Below are 25,677 nucleotides of genomic sequence, written 5' to 3'. Positions count from 1 at the left end.
CCATATTTGCAAAAACCCATTTGGATCATATACTTATGTTAAAGATCCTGAACCTCTGGCTCACAAAAATCCCTCCTCTACTAATCGCCAAGTTGTTATATATTTCCCCATGTGTTGTATCGAGGTGCCTAAAACAGTTTTGTTTGGACGAGGCTTACCATAAATACATGGAAAGTGCAAGAGAGACACTGGGCGGTAAGGATACAATCGTAGAAGTAGACGAAAGCAAATTTGGAAAACGTAAATACAACGTTGGACACAAAGTAGACGGTGTGTGGGTTTTGGGGATGGTCGAACGGACTAAAGAAAGAAAAATTTTGTTAATTCCTGTACCTAATAGAACTAAAAATATCCTATTAAATCTTATTGCTACATTTATTAATAATCAATCTACTGTTTATTCTGATATGTGGAAAGGATATTCAAAAATGAACCAGATAATGGCAAGCCACATAACTGTTAACCATAGCAAATGGTTTAAAGATCCCATTACAGGTGTGCACACTAACACCATAGAAGGGAATTGGTCAGCTATAAAACGCCAAACGCCGATAAGATGTAGAACTACTTGTTTAATATATCTTTATTTGTTAAGATTTATGTTGCTTAGAAACTTTAAAGACAATTATTTTGATGTTTTAATAAATTTATTATTTTAAGTATTTCTCCTCCTTTTTTTTTCCATTTTGATTTTCTAAAAAAAGGGATATTTTTTAAAAATTTGTATTTATATATGTAGGGGGGGGCATAAAGTGAAAATTGGCCAATTTTTTCATTCAAATTAAAAATTAGATATTTTTTAGCAAATTTTATGATTTTTTTAAAAATGTATATATTTTTTATATGAGATAAAAACACAAAATTAATTTATTTTTATGGTTTGTAGAGTACTTCTTCATTTTTAACATGACAATATCCCTTTTTCTCTAGTATTTCCAATCTCTGTATTATTTCAGATTTATTTGAAATATCCAATAAATCGATAATTTCCAATTTTTTATATTTTTTTAATCTTGACATTATTTTACTGTCCAACACTTCCGATTGATGTTTTTTATTTTTACTTGTCTCATAAGATAAGTTAATTTCTAATAATTCCCTTTCTTTAATATTAAAATTTTTACATTCAAAATCCTTATTTATAAAAAATTTTTCATTCTCAATTTTTAATAATCCGTTATCTTGTAATATTTTGATATTTAAAATTTTTTCTTGATCTTTATTTTCATTTAAAATTTTTATAAGATCAAGATTATTAATATTTAATAAAATATCATATTGTACCAAATTTAAGACAGCTTCTTTCCCATAAATTTCTACTTCTACTGTACTCAAAGAATCCATCCAACATATTTTTTTTCTTTCAAATTTCGCAATTTGATTTTCATATTTATTTTTTAATTTTGAAAGGTCGGAATTGAAAATTTCCACATTTTTAAATTCTGCCCATTGAAATTTCCTCATCATCATAATTTCGCAATTATAAAAAAAAATTCTATTTTTAAAATCTTCAATACAATCTACCATTTTATAAACATAAATGTCTTTTGTAAATGTTTTATAAATACTTATAAAATATTCCTCTTCTTCAATTGTACTTAAATTGTTTATTAATCTGTAACATAATTTTGTCCTTAAAGATTTTTCATATGCTTCTTTTTCTGTAATAAAATTGTATAAAATACCCAAAAATTCAAATAATTCGGTAGATTTTCCTTCTCCAGAATTCAAAACATTTACAAATTTATCAAAATTTATATTTAAATTTTTCAACCAATTAAATATCACAGATTTTACAAAATCGTCAAATTTTTTATATTCCAGATATATTTTTAAAATATTATTAACATATTCTTTATCCATCTTGTTATCATTAAATTTATTATTTAAATAAAAAATAATGTATTCTTTATATTTATCTTTTGCGTTTTCAAACAAACTTGCATTAAATTCAAGATATTCTTTGTTTTCTAAACATTTTAAAATTTTAATTTTATTTATTTCTTTTGCAACTTCATTAAAAATCCTGTTTTTAATATTTAATAAATCGTCATTAATGTTTTCTAAAAATATTTTAATCTTATTTATATCGCATTCTATTATTTTATTTACAAATCTATTTATTATTATTTTTTTCAAATCTTCCACAAAATTTAAGTTATAGAATTCATTTACCATATAAAATTTTTCGATTTCTTTATTCGCTTCTATATTATTTTTTATTTCTTCGTTCGCTTCTAACTTTTTATTAGTTTTTTCATAATTATCCATTAAAAATTCTGTAGCTGTTTTAAAAATGAATTCATTTTTTAATGTTTCAAGTTTTTTCTTAACTAAAAATTTTAAATATTTTTCAATTTTGTGCATCTTTTTGGTATCTCTGAAGATTTTGTTGAACAAATCAATCATTTTTGTAAACCAAACATGTTTGTCATAGATATTTTTCGTATCGATTTTGTTTACACGGGGGATAAGCAATTTTTTCATTTTATACTTTAAAAATCTATAAAATTTTATAGATTTCGAATGTTTTCTAGATATTTCGTAGATTTTGTAAAGTACTAAATCTACTCTATGATTGAAATATGAAGTTAGAAAGTTCTCGATTTCTTCCAAATCTGTGGACATCTAAGGGATAAAATTCCAAAATATTCTAAAACATTGTAAAATTATATGAAAATGTAGCTTAGTGGTCGAAAGCTTTGTGTTGATACATAAAGAACCGAGTTAGATTCCGAAGAAATACTATATATTATTATTTGGGTTATAATTTTAATTATTCGAAAATTTTGAAATCTTTAAACATATTTTTTTAGTTAACTCATCAAATTTGTGTGCTGTGTCGCAACAAAGAAGATTTTAAGCCCGTTTTTTACGCATTTTAGGCCAGAAATAATGTTGGCTTATTTATTTTTTCATCGTAGGTAAAGTACTTAGAGGATCATAAAAAAAATATTTCTCTACATTTTAGAGCAAATCTTTCAGGTAATTAAGAGACTAGACGAAGTAGAGCTAAATGCTTGTGTATTTGAAATTTCTGGATTATAAGCACGTGGCTAACTTGTAAAAGACAAAAAAATTAACGATTGTCACAAAATGCAGGCTTGATGACGAGTAGGAGCAACGCCGCAAAGGAGATAAAGTTGGACTTATAGGTTGATCGAGAATTTTTATTAGGTCTATTATTATATACGCATCAAGTCATTTTGTTCGTATAGATATAAAGATACTTATTATTATGTATCAAGTCAAATTAATACGAAATGGGTTGCTATTTTTACCATTTAAATGGTAAAAAATTTGACGAGGCAGATCTCGCGTCTCAAGCCTGTTATTTTTTGTAGCTAATGCTTACTTTAGCCGGAGGTTTTAAGCAAATTGATACGATTTTAGTATATCAATACAATGTCTACCTAACTCTCTCATGATTTCGTAAGTTTGCTTATTTTAGCATTATAAAATAAACATAAAAACATCGAATAAGTTACAATATTGAAGTATGTGTTTAATATCTATTTGTAATATTTTTGAATTTAAAAACATTATTCTTATTTATTAAATTAAGCCAGACACATTTGTAATCTTACAGCATAGATATTATGCCGAGGTGTTTTTTATGCTTATTCAATTATAAGATTGTTTTTTAAAAATCGTACAATTTAGAATAAATCTTATTTTATTAAAAAAATTACATCTGTTAAATTACTTTACTAAGACTTATACAGCTTATTAAAAGCGTCTCTATTTTTTAAATTTGTTCGCCCAATAACTACCAGAAAAGTTTCTTTATTTTATTAAAATTAATTTTAAAATATTAAGATATTTACCTAAAATAGTAAATGTTTTTTTTTGTTTTTTTTTATTTTACTTTATGCTTAAATCGTTTGACTTTGTTTGTAAACAAACAAAATGTTAAAATTTTCTATTTAAGTAATTTTTCTTGCCCATAAAAATGAATTTTGTTTTCTTCATACTGACATGTTTATGTGAGAGATCAGTTGTCTTAAATGTCGAAGACAAAAGACAATTTGATAATCTTAAAGTCAATTATGATAGTAATATTGAAAATGGTAAAGGACAAGGAATACTAGAAGATCTAAAAATTGATCTTTCTAATGAGGAAGACATGAAAAAATTCCAAACTATTATTTCAATTCCTGATGTACCAGAAGGTATGGGAGAGGTTTCTAAAGTCATAGAGACTTTTGAAACTGATGAGATAGAAGAAATGAAAAAAGGAGAAAGATTTTTTATAATTTTCTTTGTAGACGAAAAGACTGCTTTATTGCCTGCTGATCATTTTGATCGAACAATGAAAGTCTTTATTTCTTCAGATAAGAATCTTGCCAAGGAGATGAACACCCCTTATCCTGGTATTTATGGTTTTAATCCTAGAGACAAAGTCTCTTATCAATTTCCTCTAAATGAAGAAACTATTAAAACTATCGTCCCAATTGTTGGCGTAGATCTTATTGGGACTTTATCCTATCAGAATCTTGAGTTGTATAAAGCTACAGGGTTACACTCCATTTATGTATTTATAAAACCAGAAGAGATGCAATCATTTGATAAAAATTATAAATCTGAAGCTTCTAAAGTTAAACATTTAGCAAAATTCTGCTTAATTTCCTATAGGGGCGATAAAGATCAATTGAGCGCATTTGGATTAACAGAAGAAGATTTACCAGGAATATTATTTATAAATGACGGGTTGAAATATCCACTTAAAAAGTGTTTTGAAAATAATATTCAGTCATTTATTCAAGATGTTTTAGATAAAAAGATCGAGCCAAAATATGCTTCACAAGATGAACCAGTAAACAATGATGAGTTAAATCTTAAAATCTTTACTAGAAACAATATTCCGAAATTTAGAGCTGACAAGACTAAAGATAAATTAATAGTTTTTAGCTCTCCGAGTTGTAATTTTTGTATTCAGTTGAGACCAGTACTTGAAGAATTGGCCACTATTTCTCGAACTCATTTTGATAATAAAATCGTCATTGGAACATGTGACATTACAATGAATGACATTGATAATTTCGACATTTCCTCTGTACCTAAAATCTATCTCGTTAAGGCAGAGACCGATGAAGTTTTTGCATTTGATTCAAAAACAAGATCTGCCGATTCTATCGCCGAGTTTATAAAAATAAATGGATCATTTAATATTGACATGTCTACATATTTGACCCAAGTAAATAATGAGACTAATAAAGTAGGCGAAATTAAAGACGAAAAACCTTCCGACTCAGATAAAACAAACAGAGAACTTTAATTAAAAAATATTTTAAAAATTATTTTGCACAAATTAATGAACGTTAAATTTTTTTTATAAAAAATAAATTTTCGTTCTGGTCAGTTAAATATTTTGATACAACATCTATGACACGTCATCAACAATGAAACTTATAAACAAAATTTATGAATCATAAAGTGGAGATGTTAAAATCGATTTTTTTACTATTTTTATTACTATGGTTATTATTTATGATTGGATTGACAATAACTGTCCCATTTTATGGTAGAAAAAAAAATCTTATAGATCAGATAAGAGCAAATCGATCTAATGCTGACAATAAATCCAGTGACAAGAATAATAAAGAAGAAGAAGACGAATCTTTTAATGATAAAAATAAACAAGCAGACGAATCTTCTAGTAAAAAAAATAAACAAGAAGACGAATCTAATAAAAATAAACAAGCAGACGAATCTTATAAAAATAAACAAGCAGAAGAATCAAAAAATGACAACACAGAAGAAGAACCTCCTTTAATTATTGCATCACCAGAGAGTAAAAAATTATTTGAATAAAAAAAATTTAACTTGAAAATTTTTTAGTTTGTTTTTTATATGTACCTTTGAAATCCGTTTTCGTCTTCAACAAGTCTCTTTTTTTGTTTCTTTTTTGCTCCACCAGAATTTACATAAATTTCAGCATATTCGACATTCTCTTGTTCAATTTCTTTGGGATCAGAGAAAAAACTTGAACTGGTAACTTCGCATTCTTTTATTTCTATAAAATCTATAGCATCATTAATTTTTTCAAATTCGAATACGTACACGTAAACATCTCCGCATTTCTGTATTGAAATACATTTGGAATTATTTATTTTTATAATCATTTTATATTCTAAACTAAATGTGACTAGATTTTCTTTTCGTTCTAAATTTGTTTTAACTTTCAAAGAAGTATTAAATTCATTAATAAGAAATGGGAAATTTATTTTTAACATAAAGAGGATAAAAAAATTTAATTTAAAAGACAATTTTTCTCATCAAATATTTTTTGACAATAATCATGTGCTTCTTCTCTACGGACTAAAAATTCACAAAATTTACATTTTTTGTAAATTCCATCGGCTTCTAAAATTTTATTTTTAAAAATTACTAAAGCCCGTTTACCCAAAATGTACTTATTATTTTCATCAATACTTAACCAATCATTTTCAACTAGTAAACTTAATAAATTCCCTTGTACTTCTTTATCAAATATTATTTTTTCGAATATCTCTATTATTTCTTTATTTTCCTCTTCATTGTACCCGAGAATAAGCTCTTGATTACCTCCAGTGCTAACAAGAATATAACAAGATTTATCATACCATTCAACTACATCAAAATGTATTTTACGTAAAATTGAAACAACTTCATTTAGATTTTTTATATTACTTTTATACATTCCCGTAGAAAGTAACTCATAAATAATGTTTTGCAATTCCTCTTCTTTCATAAAGGGAATAAGATGAAAATTTTTAAATCTAAAAAAATAAAATTTTTTATTTATTTTTCACATGTCTTTAACTTTTTATAAACTCTCGACATGATTTCATCAGTTTTTTCTATTTGTTTGTCATTATCAAATGATTTAATTTTTTTCTTAACCACCTTTTTTATAGCTACTCCGTACGCATTAGTCCTGTTTACCGAGAAACAATCAATTTTTGCTAAAATAGAAATTTTTGAAGCAAGAAATCTACAAAATTTCGCTTTATTTTTCATTTGTGTTTTTGATACCAATTTAGAATAAAAGATTATTCCGTATTTCGGAGTATCTGATTTTGATTTAAGAGCTTGAAAAAGACTTTTTTCTGCTCCTAATAATTGAATTGTAGATGCTGTGGCTTTTGCTAAATTACACAATCCGCCACATAAAACAATTAATTTAGCAGACATCATGTCTCCTAATAATTCAGTAAGATTTGGAGATATCGTCAACATTTTCTCTTTTAAATATTTTTTTAGACTATTTTTTATATTAATTTTTTCATTGATAATATCACATAAATTTTTTATATTTATCATATCAACTTCGTTGATTTTAATTCCTATTGAATTATCTTTTAATTTTATTAATTCGTCAATCTTTTCATTTTTAATATTTTCATTTTTATTTTCAGTTGTAAAAAAAATTACTGCTGCAATGTATTCATCAATACTGTCACAAGCACAATATAATTCAGGAAAACTCCAACCAAATAACTCTTTAATTCTCATAGAATAACTATTAATATCTTTTTCTAGTTGTTCTAACATGTTAACTGTGTGTATCAAAATATTATCTTCTTTTTTACTGTTGTATTCGACTTTATTTCTTGAAAAAGTGTGAGCTACTCCTAAAATGAATTGAAGATCAATTTCAGACTTATGAAATCGATGCTCATTATATTTTATTCCTCTATAAATATTTATACTATTTTTTTGTTTAATTTTTATTTCTTTAAGTGCTTGTTTTAAAGACGAATCACAATGTAAAATTTTTACATTATTAAGTTCTAGAAAGTTTTCTAATTCTTTTGGTAATTTATTATTGCAAAGAATTTGGATATTTTGAGTGGCCATTTGTACATCTGCAAATTCAAACTTAGCTGTTAAATTCACAACTTGTGTTAGTTTCATATATTCTTGATATGATCCTTGAGATAAGTCTTCGTATTCATTCATTTCGAATAATAAATATCCTTTGGGATGTTCGTACAAAAAATGTTGCTTCATTTAAGAGGGGAACTAAATGAAAAAAATAACGGTATTATTTTTAAGAAATATTTTAAACCCATGAAAATTCTATCAATTGAAAATTTAGATATTAATAAAATACTTCATTATTTTGAAAAGGACGTAGTTGTTATACCAACAGAAACCGTCTATGGATTAGCAGCCGCAATAAACAATGAAAATGCTTTAAAAAATATTTATAAATTAAAACGTCGTCCTTCGGATAATCCACTTATAGTGCATGTTTCTTCTATTGAGATGTTAAAAACAGTCATTGAGGGAGAAATACCTAAAGTCTATGAAAAAATAATAGAAAACTTTTGGCCTGGCCCAATATCACTGCTTTTTAAAGCCAATAAAAATGTTTCTCGTACAGTCACAGCTGGACTAGATACAATTTTAGTAAGAATGCCAGACAATAAAGTTATTTTGGAAATTATTGAAAAACTCAACATTCCTTTAGCTGCACCTTCAGCAAATCTCAGTGGAAAACCAAGTCCTTCGTGCGTCCAACACACTATTGATGATTTTGGTGAAGAATGTCCTCTTTATTTAGATGGCGGCGAATGTAGAGTCGGTCTAGAGTCGACGGTTTTTACCTATTTAGATAGTCCTGCGATACTCAGACCGGGTGGAATTTGCATTGAAGTTTTAGAAAAACTAATAGGTGAAAAAATCAATATAAATTATTCCGTTAAAAAGATAGGAAATCAACAAATCTGCCCAGGTCAAAAATATAAACATTATAGTCCAAATAATAAATTTGTTTTGATAATTAGTGATTCAGTTAATATTGAAGAATTAGTTAAAGAGTATAAAAAAGTAGGGATATTAACACACTACGATTTTAAACCAAAAATAAAAAGAGAACAAGATTGTGAAACTATTTATTTAGGCAATAAACCATACGAGGTAGCTATGAATTTATTTAAGGGGTTACGAAAGCTAGACGAGACATGTGATATTATAATAACAAAAGGAGTTTCTATAGAAATGGAAGGAGAAGCGATTATGGACAGAGTGAAAAAGGCTGCACATATGATAATATAAAAATAAAATTTTTACAATCTTTAAACATTTTGTTTTTGTTTGGATAAGAGATAAAATTTAAGCTCATCGATTTTCTCTTTATCTATTCCTTTGTTTACAAAAAATTGCACTATTTTTTCAAATTCTAATGTTTTAAATTTTGGTCTCCAGTCTTCCCTAATAGGACAATTCAAATAAATATTTCGATATGATTGTATATCTATATTTTTGAAATTTTCAGATTTAATATATTTTTCTGCATTTTTAATTCCTATACCTTTTATTCCAACTGTGTAATCTGAACCCAATACAAATCCCAAATCAATAAGATCAAAAGTAGACAATCCTTTGACTTCTTCTATTCTTTTCGGATCATAGCGTAAAATATTTTTATTTTTACGAAAAAAATTCTTATATACAACACCTCCGTGTAAAAGAATGTCATTATCTTCTGTGATAACTCCGTCGATAACACCAGCTCTATAAAGAAACCCACATTCAGCGTCAGATTCAGAAGGAGAATCCAAATATGGCAAATTGAATGCATTTATAATTTCTTTTATTATAGACAAAACATTTAAAAAATCCATTGGTTCATTTAAATTAGAATCGATTTTAGAAATTTTTATTGTTTTTCCTTGTGAAAAATCGTAATTTATTTCATTTGTCTCATTGTCTGCTTCGTAATTATTTTCTTCAGCAAAGAAACCTTCACTAAATTTTTCATTTTTAGTTTTACAAATGGCTACAATTTCATCTGAAAAATCGTTTTTAATTTTTTTTATCGGGATTACATAATTATCATCTATATTTCGATGTGAATTTGTCTCATCTATTTCTAAAAAATCATTAATATCCCCATCAGAACTATTTTCATTTCTCATTGGTATCGTTTTTTTATTAGTTTTTAAAAAAAAACTTTTATTACAATCGGAATTGATTTTTTTTTGTTTTTCTGTTTCTAGTTTTTTTATATAAAAACTCACTAAATTTCTGTTTTTAACATTTTTTATTTGCAACTTTGAAAAATCTGTCATTGATTTTTTATCAATATTAAATCGTTGTTTTCTACGTTCTCTCATTTTTACGAGCATTTTTAATTTCTGCGAATTTGAATATTTTTTTAAATCTAAAAATTTTAAGATATTTTCCGTATTATAAAAATCAGAATCAGTTGATATTTTTTTATTTTCTTGCTTCTCCTCTTTAATATTTTTTCCCCATTCATGAAGTCCCTTTAAAGTGCCTTCTTCAAATTCGTCTTTGATCAATCCGCCATGTATACACATTCTTATTTTAATCTTGCATTTTTTGCATATTTCGTTATTTATAATATCTTTAACTAATTTATCCAAGTTTTCCTTTTTTCTTTCTTCTATTACTTTACGTTTTAAAGGATTTGGTGCGCCGTCAAAAATAAATACTGGTCTTATTTCGTGATACAACAATTTTATAATTTTTTTTGATACGTAGTAGATTACTTCAGTTTCTGGCATTCCTTTATATTGATGTATCCATATACTTGTATCAAGAGCCAGAGTGGTGTTGTGAGGCGTATGTTCTTCAGCACAGTTACTTATAAGTTTCCATAGCCCTTTTACACCCATAGGGGGTAGTATTATTTTTTTTTTTTTAGCAAATTAATTTTTTTTGATTTATTGGTTTAATAAGAATGTATGGTTAAATTACAAATTTTAGTGTAATTGATATTTTTTGATTGATTAATTTAATTTCTAACCAGAGTTAAATTTTTAAAATCAATACAAAAAAAAATGATCATACATATTACAAGTAAAAATAATATTTATTATATAATTGTTTGATAACATTTAAATACTAAAAAAAATTGTTTAATGATTTGTTTTCGAACAAATATATCTTTGTATAGAGTCGTTTAATATAGTTTCAATATCATCTAAGAAGGGAACGTCTAATTTTATTATTAATTCCTGGATGAACGGAATAAACATTCCATCACAAATTAAGTTGTGGATTTTTGACTTGTTTTTTCTTGATTTCATCAGAATTCTGATAACTTCCATGGTCTGTGCAGTCAAGGACGTGCTATATTGAAAAAATATGAGATTTGATTCTTTCTTTATGGCGAAAATGAGTTTACTTATTCTAATCCAATATTCTAAGATATCTCTATTTTCAAAATCCAAAAAATATTCTAGACTAAACATAAAAACCATGTCAATTTCTGGAAGTTGTGGACGACTTACAATTTTAAATTTTGACTTCATTTCATTAAAATGAGACTCCAAATACGAGAGTGCATATATATATTCAAAGATTTTTATACGATTACTATAAAAATTACAAGAACTATCAAATTCAATAATTTTTTGCCTAAATATTTTTGATATATTGAATATAAATGTAAATTCATTTTCAAAGATAGCATTAAACTCTTTAGTTTTGATTTGTAACTCGCCTAATTTTGAATCTAGTATAATTTTATCATCAAAAGACATCAAAGATTTTTTTATATAATCCGAAAAAATATATTTTTGGCTTTCTAGTTTGATAAGCGACTGTATTAAATCTTGTTGATTTTGTAACTCGTCAAACAAAGACATGTTCCAAATCGTAAAATATAATTGTCTTATACATTTACGATAAAAATCCATAATAGAATTTAAATTTTGATCTATTATTTTAATTTTATATAGTTTTAGTTCATTTTTAGTTTTATAAAGGACAAGTCTTTCGGTTATAGTTTTAATTAAACCTTTTAATGTCACATAAGATGATTTAAGATTCTCGATATAACTTGAATGTTCTGAAATTAACATTTCTTTAAAAAAATCCTCTTCAAAAAAAAATAACCAATATGGATTTTCATATTTGTTTTTCTGGGTATTATCTTTTTTCTCAAAATATTTCGAGATTAAACACTCTATAGTGCTATTTTCTGTTTGATTCCCCGAAGTATCCGACATTTTTGTTTTTGAATCATGTTGATTGTTCTTTGTAGCTTTAACTTCAAGCTCGTTTTTAATCAAATTTTGATCTTTTTGTTTAGATTTATTTTTCAATGAATTGTAGTCATACATTGGTATCCTTGATTTAATAGATAAATCAATAACATTTGTTTTATCATTATATTGATTTTTTACGGAATAAAACTTATAAAAAGATTGGCTCATGGGAATTTTTGTACTTTTTTCGTTTTTTAATTCTAGGTTTTTCAAAATTTTACAACCTTGAACAGGAGATTTTTTAAGTGTTTCTGATGGAACAAAAGGCTTAAAATCAAATTGAAAATCTTCGTTATTACTTAAAAATTCTTCAAAAATTGTATCCTTAACATTTTCAGATGAATCTTGCAAAAATAGAGTCTTATCTTCTTTTTCTTTTTGTGTGTGTGATGCCTTTAAATGTAAGTAATTGAATAAAATGAGAAACATCTAACTTTGGGGTAACAATATATGTTTTTTTAGTAATTTTGAAAAATTTACTTTATATTTTGTAAAAATTAATATGTCAAATATGCCTTTTAACCTACTATTCTTTTTACTCTAGCTTTATTAATTATGTACAATGTCCAAAGTCCAAGAAAAAACAAAAAAATTACATTGCATGCGACACATGCAAATCAATGGCGATAACAGTATCATTATAGGATAGAAACCATTCGTAAACTTATTTCTCGTTTTTCTGTAACCTCAAATAATTTATTTAATATATTATTTAAAAAAAGCCATTAAGAAACAAGCATGTATATAAATTCAATAAATTTTAACTACTTAGATCAAGTCTCAAGCCTGTTAATTGCATTGTTTTAATTTCATAGAAGTCAATTAATTTTATATTTATAAATTTCAATATATTCTTAAAGTATATTATTTGATTAGTACTAATCAACGAACCAATTTTTACATATTTTAAAAAATTTAGATATGTATGTATTTTATAAAATTAAACTCCTATGTCTTGAGAAAATCATTGTTGCACTATATAGCGTTCTAATTTATGTAAAAAAACATTAATATTTATTTATTAGTTTGGTTTTCTACTAATATATGCTCATTATAGTTTAAGAATCACAAAAGTTCGAAACAATAAAAAAAAACTTCATAAATAGCTGCAAGTGTTTTCAACTAACAATATAATTTAATTCAAAAATGCTTATATTCGGATTAAATTTTTGGTCAGTTAAACGCCGCAGACTACTAATCGCCTCTTGAAATGTTTTTGTTTTGCATTGCCGCATAAAAAATTTTTTAAATCTTACAATTTTAGAAAATAAAACATACAAAAACTTAAAAATAATTTACATTGATTTTTGAGCTGATCTAAAGTTATTATATATCCAAGAAATAAAACATTAGTTGCAATTGTTATAAAAACTTACAACTCATACTATGTAAGCCAATTGTGTCACACTTTAAAAATAAGAAACTTAACTAGTACCGCCTATTGGCAATGTTCTTAGTGTAATAAAACTAAGTGAATGTACTTAATGGTTACAGACCCATAATCGATTAATATATAATCTTCTTGTGCGCTTAAGTTAATTTTTTTGTACAAATTAAAAATAAATATTTAAATCTTTAATTGTTGATTTAATTTATTTGAAATATGTTATACTAGACAAAATATTTAAAGCTTAAATTCAATAAGGCAGTTTATATGTATTAAATTTATTGAATATAAACAAATTTATATAAATTCCTATGATCTATAAGAAGTATTAATTGTAACATATTTTACCCGTTTAATTTTTTTGAATTTATATTTATTTTAACATATATTAAATTTACCGTTTTTCATTAATGTAAAAAATTATTTTTTATTTTATATTTTTACCCCTAATGGTTTCAATCACAAAAGGTTATTTAGTAAAAACTGAGCCAAGTATTAAAGAAGTCATTTGCTCTATTGGAGAAAATGAAAATTTTATTATTGAAAATATTAATGATTTTCTTGTATTTATTACTGAAGATGGAGCTGTTGGTCTTAAATCACGAGTTGAAGGAATTTTGAATCGTGCGTACAAAGAATTAAAATAAAATGTTATGTTTTTTTTTATCCCATAAAAAATGAAAGAAAATTTCTATAATAAAAAAAATATAAAGTACTTGAATATGATTAGAGGTGATAAACCAATAAGAAATTCAAGAGCTGAAATTATAAAACCAGCAGAATTTCAAAAATCTAAAGCAAAGACTGGTAGAATTCATCCAGATAGAAAATGGTTTAGAGCCAGTAAAACAGTTTCTCAATTAGATCTTGAAAAATTTAGAGAGGCGTCAAAAATTGAAACACCATACAATGTGCTTCTTAAGACTGGTAATGTTCCATATTCACTTCTTACAGAAAATAAAAAGAAAAAAAATACAGTTGAATATGACAGCATTTTCGGAAAGAAAGCAATAAGAAAAAAACCAAAGTTGTTAGTAACAAGCTTAGAAGAAATGGCTAAAAGCAAAAATGAAGTAATAGCCGAAAAAAAAGAAATTAAAAAAGATGCAGTCAAAGGACAAAGTACTAGAATTTGGAAAGAGCTATATAAAGTTTTAGATAGCAGCGATGTTATTATTCATGTTTTAGATGCGAGAGATCCACTTGGTACAATGTGTGAGAAGATTTCAACATATATAAAAGAAGAAGCCCCACATAAACATTTAATTTACCTACTAAATAAAGTAGATTTGGTTCCGACAGGAGTGACTGCCAAATGGCTAAAATATTTTTCCAATAAACACACCACTTTGGCTTATCACGCACAGTCTTTGGAAAATAATTTTGGTAAGACAAATTTAATAAATATTTTGAGACAGCTTGATAACTTGTATAATAAAAAACATACAAGCGTAGGATTTGTAGGGTATCCAAATAGTGGGAAAAGTAGTATAATTAATTCACTTAGAAATAAACATGTATGTAATGTGGCACCTGTGCCTGGCGAGACAAAAGTTTGGCAATACATTACTTTGACCCGTAGCATTTATTTGATAGACTGCCCGGGAGTCGTCCCAATTCCTGATTTTGAACAGGCTGTTTTTAGGGGGGCTATTCGTATAGAAAATCTTGAGAATCCAGAATATTACGTAGAATTATTAGCAAATAAATATAAAACAGAAATATCTAAATTATACAGAATTGAATTTAGAGACATAGAAGATTTATTTCAAAAATTTTCAGTGAAATATGGTAAGATTACAAAAGGTAATAGACCTTATGTTGATTTAATTAGTAAGACGATTTTACATGATTGGAATAGAGGAAAAATTTCATATTTTAATTTACCTCCAACTGAAGAATAAAAAATAAATTAAAAACGATATTAATTATTTTTAAATGAATTTTTTTATTTGAGAATGTTTACATTGTTATTATAAATTATTGTTTTTTATACCCATGGGCAACAGATCGAGCACTTTAAAAAACTTCGACTTAGACGACTCAAAAAAATTTTCTCATTTTCCCTCAAAAGATGTACAAGAATGGTCAAATGAATTTAGGACAAGATTTCCAAATGGAAAAATGACATTACAAGATTTAGAAATGATGTTTAGAAGATTTTTTCCTTTTGGATCTCCCAAGAAATTTGTATTAAGATTATTCAATACAATTAATATAAGTCAATCAGATTATATTGACTTTCATGAACTTTTAATTGCTTTCAGTATTTTAATGAAAGGCAGCAATTTCGAAAAATTGAGATGGATTTTTCGGTTTTATGACGAGGATAGTGACGGGGTCATTTCCAAAAACGAGATAGTTAATATTGCACAATCAATGATGGACATGGTTAGTAACACTCTTGACGCACATATTGACATAGAAAAGGCTATTGATGAGCTTTTTGAATGTTGTGATAATAAAAGTGGATTTTTTACATTTGAAGATTTTAAAGAATTGGCCGCAAGAAAAAAAGAAGCTTTTCAGATGCTTACACTTTTTATTGATTAGATTGTAATACAATACAAATTTTTAAAAACCTAACTGTAATTAATAAACAATTTATCAAATTTTACTAATAATTGTAGTTTAAAAAATATAAAACATTTCATTTATCAAATATTAAAAAATTGCTTTGTTTTTGTAGACTATAAAAAAATCAAAATTGTTATTGTTTATGTCAACAATAGAGAATAATGATATACGCGAAGTTTCGGATTTTATATTTCCCGAATTTAAAGTTCATGATGAAGGAGTAGTAACTCAACACTGGCAACTTAAAGATATGCTAAAGATCCATAATGGAAATTTAATATTTCCACAATCAAATAAGGTGTATTCTTATGATCCTAAAACAAGAACAAAACTCCTTTTATCGGAAGATTTATCGTTTCCCCCAGCTTCTTTGTGTGTTGAAGAAGATTTTCTTGCAATAGGCGGAGGAAAAGGACAGTTATACGTCAAAAATTTAATTAATAACGAAACGAAATATTATTTTTTAAGTGATAATATCAATAACCATATATCAATTCACGACAAAAAAATTTATGCGTCGAATAATGATCGAAAATTAAGAATTCTATCTGTAGAAAATGATTCAGTACAAACTATTGATTTTATTAGCCAAATAAATCATACAAGTGTGAGTCCTGATGGAAAATATCTTATAATGGTAGGAGATTCGAATGATGTATTTTTATACGTAATCGAAAATTCAAATTATAGATTCTTAAAGAAACTGAAGACCATTAATGACAGTGGCTTTAGTGTTGCTTGGAATAATTTCTCAAATAAGTTTGCTGTTGCGTCGCAAGATGGATTTGTTAGTGTTTGGGATTTGAGATCGGACGAAAAGTCATATATTTTAAGAAGTAAACAACAAGGAACTCATAAAGGAGCAGTTCGAAATGTCTTCTTCAGTATTAAAAAGTCATTAGATTTGATATTTTTCACTGAACAATCTTCTTACCTATCAATATTTGATGCTAGAAGTTTCGAAAAACGTCAATTAGTAAATCTAGGAGATGATGTGCAAATAACAGGAGCAACAATCTCAGAAGAAGACTTTAAAATATTTGTATCTTCTGAACATAAAATTTATGAATATGATATAAACACAATATCAAGAAGAATATTTGATACAAAATAAAAAATCGATAAATATTATGCCTTTTTTAATAAAAACTATACAATTAGTTCGTTAACAAACTCAAAATCTGAAGATGTATTTTTTCTAATAAATTTATAATTTTTGACGACAAATTAAGTCATCGAATTTTTAATATATGTTAAACACAACTCTTAAATACATGAAAAGCGAATTTGACTAATTTAATTTAACCTTAAAATTTCATAATATTTTTTATACGATTAAATCAAGCTCGGGGTTTTTTCAATATTGATAGTCGACAACTATAATACTAAAATCTTACATATGACACATTTTTATCATTGAGAACATATCAATTTAAAAATATGACCAACATTCTCACATACAAATGAATAAACTAATTTATATGCGATTTTTTGATATAAATGCTATCTACATTGATTTAATCTGCTTATTTTTGAAAATAAAATATTTTTATAAATTTTTTACAATTTTAAAACAGATAAGTTTGGGGATTTCACTTTTAAATTGATTATTTACAGGTAAAATATTTTTCATATTATTTATTGGTAAAAGGCCTAAATATATTAGTATATGTAAATATATACGATTAAAAAACATCGAAATTTTATACTTCAAGAATATTGTACATATGTAAAAATGTTTAGTAAAAAAAATTATATAAAATAATTTGATTATTTATTTTTAATTAACCAACAGAAACTCGTTCCACAAGGTCGTTTTCCTATCGATTCGGGAGTAACTTGTTCTTGAACAGATGGTTTAATTGTCTTAGTATGACTTAGGGAAATATTTGACAGATCGAGTAAATAATGATCATCAGTGTATAAGTTATTCAATAAAATTAAAAGCTTTTTATATCCCTCGGGATTAAATAATTGGACAATTGTCTTTTCGCAATCTTTATCCAGTTTTACATCTAAACTTTTAATTATTTGATCATTGATGATATTAATGTTCTTTTTATATATATTGAAAGTTTCTACATTGGATAATTTGAATATCAAATTATAACTATGATAAGCCAAGGATTCCAAGAAAGATAATGGATGCGAGCATTTGGCATCATATGACTTCCCTGAGCTAAACTCGTTTAAATATTGCTTAAAAACAACAATTAAAAGTCTTAATATCCCACTTTTATTAGACTTATCTTTGTTAGATACCAAACTATCGGTCCTTTTCCTTATTTCTAAATTTCCTCTTAAAATCAAGAAAAAATCTTTCACTATCTTATGATAATGATCTAGATAAAGTTCTTGGCATACTTTCTCTGGTATATCATCAAAATTTAATTTTTGAATTAAACTAGACGAATAGTAAATTTTTTCATTGGTCCTGGGGTTTCTGATATTAAAATCAGAACATACGTGTAATATTAAATATAATAAGAAATACATAAGGGTAAGATCAATTTAAATTAAATAACGATTTTTATTTAGTATGACATAGTTTAAACAAAGAGTTTTTAAAACAAAACATGAATCCCGTTATTACAACCATATTTTTTTAAACAAATTAGTAGTATTAAGAAGCAAATAAAGCTTTAGTAACGATTTTATGTATAATATATCTTTTTATTCAAATTCTTAACTATTATACTAAATCAATCTTTTGTTATGAAATGTTTTAGAAATGACTAGTAATTTTTTGATTATATATTTTAAATTAAATTGATTATAAACAAATTATGAGAATTATAATCTAAAGTAAAACTTATAATATTACATATATAATTTTTGAACATAAATATTTATTAAACTCCTAATTTTCTAAAACGATGATGTCTTTGGGGAGGAAGAGTAGAAGGTCCTATGTATTCTACTTTAACATAATCAAACACAAATGGTTTTTTCGTTGTAGTATGCCGCGGTAAAGCATATCTTATTCCTCTTGATATTTGATTGTTAGCATTAATTTCATTCAAAATTGCAAAAATTTTCTGATATTCCACAGTGTTAAATAATACTTCAATTATATTATCACAGTCCATAGCATATTTTATGTCTATGCTTTTAATTATCTGTTTTATAATATTGTCTCTGTGTTTTTTATATTTATTAATATTTTTTAAATCTGATAATCTTAATATTGTTTTGTAACTATGGTATGCCAAAGATTCAAAAAAAGTATACGTAAATGAACATATTGGATCATATTTTTTACCTAGTATAAAATCTTGTAATTCTTGTTTAAAATGTATTAATAAAACTACCAGAGAAACACTTTTAGAAATATTTCCATTTTTAGATATTAAATCATCAATTCTTCTTTTTATTTCAGGATGTTCGCTTATAGCTGAAAAGTAATCACCAACTACTTTATTATAATGTTTAATGTTTTTATATTGAAACAAATTCAGAGGTAAATCGTCGAAGTTATTTTTAACATTCAATGTTGGATTTTGAATCGAAATATTTGCGTTAATATGTGTAATAGTGCAAGCATAAAAAATAAAATGTACCAAAATAAACATAAAGGGCAAATAATAATTCAATGTTTTTTTGTATGTAAACATAGCTATTAATGATTCCTTAATTGAAATTTTTTTGTAATTTTTAACTATAGAATTTTTTAATATTTTGATTTGTCTACTGGCAACAGTTTGATATTTTATGTAGTGTCTGGCTTTAAAGCTTTAATTAAACAAAATATCCAAGTAATCTGTCATTTAACTTAGATAAAATGAATATTTAGAATATGTACCTAGATTTTATAATATTTCATTAATGTTTTGATAATGTCTTCAACATATTTTATTCATAGTAGATAAGCCGTATGGTTTGTGTTAGTTTTTTTATATTGTAGATGAATTATAAAATTAAAATGTAAAGAATTCTGAAAATTTAATATTGGTAACAATTCATCAAAAGCAAATTACATTCAATTGATTAATTCATTTAAGTAAAAGAGTAAACAGATGTATTTGAGTTGAATGAAGCGTCAACTTCCCACGGATAATGTTAATGTGATATCAAAACGCAAAATAAACTTCTCATATACATTTATATTCTATCAACAACCAAGAAAAGATAATTCCGCTTAAATAAATTGTATTCCTAATAATAGTTATTTAAGAAAAACAATTACATAACAAATTTATAAACGACTTTTATTAATCCTGATATTTCCCATATATACAGATATGTTCACTACAGTCCCATTTATCAACAGCTCCAATAAACACCTTTTTGATGTCATCGCGACTAAAAGGGCGTCTGGATGTTGTTGTTTGGTTTGCTGCAAATCTTCTTCTTCTTATTAACGTTTCATTGGGTTTTGAACTTACAAAAAGGAAATTTATCTTTTTATATTCTTCTTTATTGAATAGTTGTACGATATTATTTGCACAATTTTTTTTAAACTTCAATTCAATGCTTTTAAACACCTGATCTCTAATGATTATATATTCAGTCAAATTTTTTATATTAGACAATTTAAATATTGTACTATAACTGAAGTAAGCCAAAGCTTTGACAAATTTTAATTGTGTTAAACATCTCGTGTCAGGTAGCATTTCATAATTAAACTGCTGTAAATATTGTTTAAAGATTAGATATAAATACTTTTTGTTAGAATCATAGTTATTAGATAATAAATCAACAATCCTTTTCTTGATTTCTGTATTTTCGGTAATAATAGAGAAATAGTCATAAGCTACCTTATTATAATGATCAAGATTAATAAATTGAATATTCTCTAGAGTAAAATTCTGAAACTTAAAATGTTGATATTTATTTTGTAATAAATATCTTTCCGTATTATTTTCAATTTTTTTAGCATTTTCTACGAAGCATAGATCGAAAAGTAAACAACAGAAAAATTTCATGGGGGTAAATTGAGCTCTATTTATATATAAAAAAAATGATAAAATTTTATTGATAAATAAATAACTTTGATAAATTTTTTTTGATAAATAAATTTGATTGTATTGAAGTATACATATTTATCATATTTTTTTATAAATGCAATATATCATTCTTAGTAGAAGGATTGCAAATAGAATGATCTTGTAAAACACTACTCTTAATTGCTGGAGTGAAATTTTTTGAACAACTTAAATTTTTTAGAAAAAATTACTATAAAATGTTTTTTTTTGATTTTTTAGTAAACTTCAGCATAAATGGCAAGGTTGCTTTTTGCGGTGGTAGGTAAGATTTACGATTTCAGGTCTGCAAAATTTAAAATTTGAAAAATGTTTTTGTCTGACTTTAATTTTAGTTTGTAATATGGCAGTACTACTGGCAATTAAAAAAATATCAGGACAAATAGTAAGGCTCTAGTACTTTAAAAATTGTTTGAAAAGTATGCAATTATCATTAAAACACATTATCCTTTTTTAAAATGCATATTTAAAAGACGCTATACAAATTCATGGTTGTCGATATTGTTGCAACGAGACCTCCTCGTAGTAAAATATTTTTTCAGAAAAGTATAGATTTTGTGGTATGCTGATGCAGAACTATTCATGGTAATGCTTTTATTAAGAAAGAGATTATCTAATTAGATCTAAATAGATATGTATATATGGTAAATAATGTATGACTTACTGAAGTTACAATATATTCGTTGTTTTTTTCCATATGTTAAGAATAAAAACAATGGGGGATACCTACTTTCCAAACGTATTTTTATATTATAAGTATCTAATAATGATGAGAATAATAATAACAAACATACATGTATCGGTTAGAATTAAATAAGGGTTAAAATAAATATAAGCATTTTTTCCTTTACTATATTGGACGTCTAAGTTAAAAGTAAACTTGCTGCCTTCCATTGCCCGAATCCGTATTGAATCGTTTATACGATACAAATAGCCATGTTTTTAAGTATTTTTTAATTTTATTTAATTAAATGTATGCTTCGATTATAACAAGAATTTTTCATGCTCCTATTTATATTTAGAGAAATTATATTAAAAAATATTATTTATTATAATATATTAAACATTATACATTGTCTTATACAAGATTCCAATTTAGCCATAGAAGGATCCTTTTCATATATTGCTAATATTTTATTATTATACTTTTTTTTTCAAATTCGATATATTAAGAGAAAAGTTTTTTATATGTTGAATCGACAATGTAAAATTATCATTGTGATATGGTTCCCTTTAGGCGATATTTATTTCTTAAAATTTTTACTTCTCAATAAAAATGGATTTATATTAACAATAATTGTGGCACGCGAGCGTTGACCCACTAGAATTTCCACCCCGCGTAGGCTTTGACCCGCTAGGATTTCCACTCCGTGCAAGCATTGACCCCCGAGTTTTCCTTAAAGAAAGCCCTGTTTGAATCATATCTCAATTAGAAAAAAAATGCTTCAATTGGGAATGAACCCACGACCCATACGCAGGAAACACCTATGCATACCACTAGACCATGGAATACTAAAATAAAGTTTTATTATTAAGCAATACTTGCATATTTCAATTTGGTAAATAAAATAGTTTTTTTTATCCCTAAAAAATTGATTCTTCCTTCCAGAAATGCTGTTGATTATGATAATTTAACATTAATCTTACAAGGCAGGGATAATAAAGTTGTTTTAAAAAAGCAACCAAAAAACGGTTGAAACAAAAAGCTGTCAATTACCTTTTTATAGATGGGGCACTATATTTAAGGGATGAGGCCAATGGAAACCATCTAAAGGTTTTCCATAGTGAACAGCTTAAAGCCATGGAAGTTGAATGTATACCTTTCCAACAGCCTTATCATAGGGGCGTTAACAGATTTGAAGCATCCTGCAATAAGGTTTTTTTTAAATCCCTAGGGACATTATTAGAAAAGTCGTCTCCGAATGCATCGTATATGGACAATCGCAACCGTTAAAAAATAAAGAGCACCAAGTTCAACTACAGCCTCTAAACTAAAGGAACGAATTATGATGTGTTTAATCGATATGACACGCTATAAAAAGTTTAACGATGGTATTGTTGGATTTTAACAATAATAGATGTGTATTCTATGTTTGCCTGGGCCCTTCTATTAAAGAGTAAACTAAGAGAAGAGGTTAAAAAAAACCTAAAATTTTTATTTTACAATATGACTGGTCCTCCCAAGATCCTTCAAAGCGATAATGGAAAAGACTTCTGCAATTCCCATATAAATAAACTTTGTTATTGTTAAAAAACATAGTAGGCCGCGTCACCCACAATCAAATGGGCAAATAGAAAGGTTGAACCAAACTTTAACTTGCTTTATTCAAAAACATGTTTTGAAGAAGACCGCTTGCTGTTGGTAATTTTAGAACCGAAGATGAAAAGGAATGGCTTAAACATCTTTATAAAGGGGTACCCGCAAATTCGCATACAGGTGAATTTACTTTTTTCGCCAAAAGTTTAATAATGGTTGTTTTCGCCAAAAATTTTGCCCATAAAATTTTTCCTTTTTTCGCCAAAAATTTACCCTTAAAAAAATGAACGACAACTTTGAAATTCTTAAAGGTCAACGTGGAGGACAAAATCTTATCTATTAAGATTAGATATACACTTCAGACTACAATAAGAACGACACTAGGCGATGGAGGTGCAGTAATAGGTCTTGAAAAGGTGCCATTACAATGAATGAACAAAACGAAATCGTTAAAAAAGTTATTCATTCACATGAACTAGTACCTGTGAAATGCATGTTTAAAAGAACAAATAAAAATTAAAGAACAAGTTGCTACAAGTAATTAAAACTCCCTAGAAATTATAAAAAAACAACTCCCAGCATTGTCAACTAGCTTAGATATTACTAAAATGCCTTCCATAGAATATTTAAGAGATACAATCAAACGAACAAGAAATTTATGACTCGAATTTTTTATGGTTGCATCATGGATATACCCGAAGTCTTGCAAGTAATTTTAAAAAAATCGTTTTTTTAGGTTTGATAGTGGTATGTGGGATAATGATAGATTTATAATATTTTTTTCAGGTTTCAAAAAAAGTATGATTGAAAAAATAGACACGTTCGTTGTCGATGGAACGTTTTAATCTTCTCCTCAAGGATTTTACCAAATTGTCGTCTTTCATGGACATATTTTTGGCAAAATTTTCCATACATTAATATTTTACTCAAGGGAAAAAGTGAAAGGTCATATTCTAGAGCCTTCGATAAATATAAGAAATTAGTTACTATGAATCTTGAGAACTTTGTGACTGATTTTGAGAGAGGATTGGTGAAAGCATTACGAAGTTCTTTCCCTGAAGCAAACTGTAATGGATGCTTGTTTCATCTTGGACAGGCAGCCTATAAAAGAGTCGGGGCAATGGGGGACATAAAAAAGTTTAAAAATGATTCTAACTATAATATAATATTCAAAAGGATTCTTAGATTAGCTTTTGTGCCAAGACGAGATGTTCCAGTTTTTTATGAAGATATCAAGAAATTTATACAAGATAATTCAATTACAACCACAGCTAACTTTCAGTTATACTTTGAAAATAATTATTTAGTTTCCCATGTAAAAAGAGAAGATAATGGTGGGAGATCTGTCGCCAATATAAATTTTCGGAATGTATTTGATAGGGTAAAAAATGAAATTTCTCGGACTTCTAACAATGCAGAAAGCTGGAATAGAATCATCAACAAGAGGATGGAGACAAGAAATACAAATATCGCTCTTTTATTTTCAAGAATACTCAATTGTGAAGAAATGGATATATATAATCTAAAACGTTATAAAAAAGGATTATTTGAAGCTAAAAAAGCAAAAAAGGGGGAGAAAAAAATTAGAATAATCGGTAAAATTTTAGAAATTATTCTCGTGAAGAGTACATGAATGCTTTACTGCAACACGTGAATTTCAAATGCGAATAAGTAAATTCAATAAACCTATTTTTATTATAAATGCTTTTTAAATAGCCAATAAATTTAAATTTAAATTATAATAAAGCTTTTCAAATCTTTTATTTTTTCTTAATACCAATCAATTTTATTTTGTATTTTTTTGGCGAAAAAACGTGCAAATTTTAATTTTTGGCGAAACCCCGTTTATTCGCCTACAGACGAATTTACGGTTACCGGGTTTGAAGAAGGTTCGCTTGCTGTTGGTAATTTTAGAACCGAAGATGCAAAGGAATGGCTTAAACATCTTTATAAAGTCGTATACAACTATAATTTAGCCAAACATAGTGCAACAAAGCAGGTTCCATGAAACCTATTCTTAAAATACCAGATTTAATTCTGTTTTTACCCAGGAAGGTAATGAGACTTCCAATGATAGCATGAAAGAAGTGAATTGATGATTGATGCACAAAATAAAAATGAAGTTGTGATTGGTGTTCTTGAAGAAAAAACAGAAACTGGTTCAGTTGATCCAAATTACCTTGCAAGAAGGAATCGTCATTAATTGATCCATATCTTAAAATATACTTTTGAAATTGGGGACAAAGTAATTGTAGCTAGAGACTTTGATAATAATATCAAAACAAAAAACTAAAATTATCTTCTTTTTTTCTAAAAAAGTTACGATTACAGAAATTCTCTCAAACAACAGAGTGAAATGTGAAACTGAAGAAGTTACAAAATTTCCCCTATGTCTAGGCTCAGAAAACTTTAATATTAAACAATCGATTTTTAAAAGTTATTTGTTTTCTTTTTATTTCTTATTTT

General features: G+C 26.2%; 16 protein-coding genes across 17 annotated transcripts; 7 read left to right on the top strand and 9 right to left on the bottom strand.

Moving 5' to 3' along the window:
- Window positions 1-873: 873 nt before the first annotated feature.
- On the bottom strand, window positions 874-2,628 carry VNE69_03195 (cullin protein; the record flags this gene model as incomplete). The annotated part of the gene is made up of 1 exon (XM_065473055.1): window positions 874-2,628. The coding sequence occupies one exon, from the start codon at window positions 2,626-2,628 to the stop codon at window positions 874-876; it is 1,755 nt and encodes a 584-aa protein (XP_065329127.1).
- Window positions 2,629-3,952: 1,324 nt separating this feature from the next.
- On the top strand, window positions 3,953-5,278 carry VNE69_03194 (protein disulfide-isomerase (PDI); the record flags this gene model as incomplete). Its single annotated transcript, XM_065473054.1, has 1 exon — window positions 3,953-5,278. The coding sequence occupies one exon, from the start codon at window positions 3,953-3,955 to the stop codon at window positions 5,276-5,278; it is 1,326 nt and encodes a 441-aa protein (XP_065329126.1).
- A 212-nt stretch (window positions 5,279-5,490) lies between these two features.
- On the top strand, window positions 5,491-5,814 carry VNE69_03193 (uncharacterized protein; the record flags this gene model as incomplete). The annotated part of the gene is made up of 1 exon (XM_065473053.1): window positions 5,491-5,814. The coding sequence occupies one exon, from the start codon at window positions 5,491-5,493 to the stop codon at window positions 5,812-5,814; it is 324 nt and encodes a 107-aa protein (XP_065329125.1).
- Window positions 5,815-5,849: 35 nt separating this feature from the next.
- Window positions 5,850-6,236, bottom strand: VNE69_03192 (uncharacterized protein; the record flags this gene model as incomplete). The annotated part of the gene is made up of 1 exon (XM_065473052.1): window positions 5,850-6,236. One exon carries the CDS (start codon window positions 6,234-6,236, stop codon window positions 5,850-5,852), a length of 387 nt encoding a protein of 128 aa, XP_065329124.1.
- Window positions 6,237-6,253: 17 nt separating this feature from the next.
- Window positions 6,254-6,733, bottom strand: VNE69_03191 (non-structural maintenance of chromosomes element 1-like protein; the record flags this gene model as incomplete). Its single annotated transcript, XM_065473051.1, has 1 exon — window positions 6,254-6,733. One exon carries the CDS (start codon window positions 6,731-6,733, stop codon window positions 6,254-6,256), a length of 480 nt encoding a protein of 159 aa, XP_065329123.1.
- A 50-nt stretch (window positions 6,734-6,783) lies between these two features.
- On the bottom strand, window positions 6,784-7,995 carry VNE69_03190 (nucleolar protein 56/58-like; the record flags this gene model as incomplete). The annotated part of the gene is made up of 1 exon (XM_065473050.1): window positions 6,784-7,995. One exon carries the CDS (start codon window positions 7,993-7,995, stop codon window positions 6,784-6,786), a length of 1,212 nt encoding a protein of 403 aa, XP_065329122.1.
- Window positions 7,996-8,055: 60 nt separating this feature from the next.
- Window positions 8,056-9,045, top strand: VNE69_03189 (threonylcarbamoyl-amp synthase SUA5; the record flags this gene model as incomplete). Its single annotated transcript, XM_065473049.1, has 1 exon — window positions 8,056-9,045. The coding sequence occupies one exon, from the start codon at window positions 8,056-8,058 to the stop codon at window positions 9,043-9,045; it is 990 nt and encodes a 329-aa protein (XP_065329121.1).
- A 20-nt stretch (window positions 9,046-9,065) lies between these two features.
- Window positions 9,066-10,631, bottom strand: VNE69_03188 (DNA repair endonuclease; the record flags this gene model as incomplete). The annotated part of the gene is made up of 1 exon (XM_065473048.1): window positions 9,066-10,631. One exon carries the CDS (start codon window positions 10,629-10,631, stop codon window positions 9,066-9,068), a length of 1,566 nt encoding a protein of 521 aa, XP_065329120.1.
- A 243-nt stretch (window positions 10,632-10,874) lies between these two features.
- On the bottom strand, window positions 10,875-12,437 carry VNE69_03187 (uncharacterized protein; the record flags this gene model as incomplete). The annotated part of the gene is made up of 1 exon (XM_065473047.1): window positions 10,875-12,437. One exon carries the CDS (start codon window positions 12,435-12,437, stop codon window positions 10,875-10,877), a length of 1,563 nt encoding a protein of 520 aa, XP_065329119.1.
- Window positions 12,438-14,072: 1,635 nt separating this feature from the next.
- Window positions 14,073-15,299, top strand: VNE69_03186 (nucleolar GTP-binding protein 2 (NOG2); the record flags this gene model as incomplete). Its single annotated transcript, XM_065473046.1, has 1 exon — window positions 14,073-15,299. The coding sequence occupies one exon, from the start codon at window positions 14,073-14,075 to the stop codon at window positions 15,297-15,299; it is 1,227 nt and encodes a 408-aa protein (XP_065329118.1).
- Window positions 15,300-15,393: 94 nt separating this feature from the next.
- On the top strand, window positions 15,394-15,948 carry VNE69_03185 (neuronal calcium sensor 1 (NCS1); the record flags this gene model as incomplete). Its single annotated transcript, XM_065473045.1, has 1 exon — window positions 15,394-15,948. The coding sequence occupies one exon, from the start codon at window positions 15,394-15,396 to the stop codon at window positions 15,946-15,948; it is 555 nt and encodes a 184-aa protein (XP_065329117.1).
- A 166-nt stretch (window positions 15,949-16,114) lies between these two features.
- On the top strand, window positions 16,115-17,086 carry VNE69_03184 (WD40 repeat domain-containing protein; the record flags this gene model as incomplete). The annotated part of the gene is made up of 1 exon (XM_065473044.1): window positions 16,115-17,086. One exon carries the CDS (start codon window positions 16,115-16,117, stop codon window positions 17,084-17,086), a length of 972 nt encoding a protein of 323 aa, XP_065329116.1.
- A 656-nt stretch (window positions 17,087-17,742) lies between these two features.
- VNE69_03183 (putative SP-containing protein) lies at window positions 17,743-18,468 on the bottom strand (the record flags this gene model as incomplete). The annotated part of the gene is made up of 1 exon (XM_065473043.1): window positions 17,743-18,468. One exon carries the CDS (start codon window positions 18,466-18,468, stop codon window positions 17,743-17,745), a length of 726 nt encoding a protein of 241 aa, XP_065329115.1.
- Window positions 18,469-18,824: 356 nt separating this feature from the next.
- Window positions 18,825-19,544, bottom strand: VNE69_03182 (putative SP-containing protein; the record flags this gene model as incomplete). Of its 2 annotated transcripts, none has more annotated exons than XM_065473041.1 (1): window positions 18,825-19,544. In XM_065473041.1, the coding sequence occupies one exon, from the start codon at window positions 19,542-19,544 to the stop codon at window positions 18,825-18,827; it is 720 nt and encodes a 239-aa protein (XP_065329113.1). The 2 variants fall into 2 exon arrangements, with proteins under 2 accessions (XP_065329113.1, XP_065329114.1); XM_065473042.1 differs by having other exon boundaries at window positions 18,825-19,061.
- A 639-nt stretch (window positions 19,545-20,183) lies between these two features.
- Window positions 20,184-20,897, bottom strand: VNE69_03181 (putative SP-containing protein; the record flags this gene model as incomplete). The annotated part of the gene is made up of 1 exon (XM_065473040.1): window positions 20,184-20,897. One exon carries the CDS (start codon window positions 20,895-20,897, stop codon window positions 20,184-20,186), a length of 714 nt encoding a protein of 237 aa, XP_065329112.1.
- Window positions 20,898-23,638: 2,741 nt separating this feature from the next.
- VNE69_03180 (MULE domain-containing protein) lies at window positions 23,639-24,844 on the top strand (the record flags this gene model as incomplete). The annotated part of the gene is made up of 2 exons (XM_065473039.1): window positions 23,639-23,695; window positions 24,143-24,844. The coding sequence occupies 2 exons, from the start codon at window positions 23,639-23,641 to the stop codon at window positions 24,842-24,844; spliced, it is 759 nt and encodes a 252-aa protein (XP_065329111.1).
- Between the last annotated feature and the right edge of the window lie 833 nt (window positions 24,845-25,677).

The sequence above is a fragment of the Vairimorpha necatrix genome, chromosome 3 (assembly GCF_036630325.1).
Source record: "Vairimorpha necatrix chromosome 3, complete sequence".
In the NCBI taxonomy this organism is placed as follows: domain Eukaryota; kingdom Fungi; phylum Microsporidia; family Nosematidae; genus Vairimorpha; species Vairimorpha necatrix.
This window is presented reverse-complemented; position numbering and strand designations above follow the sequence as displayed.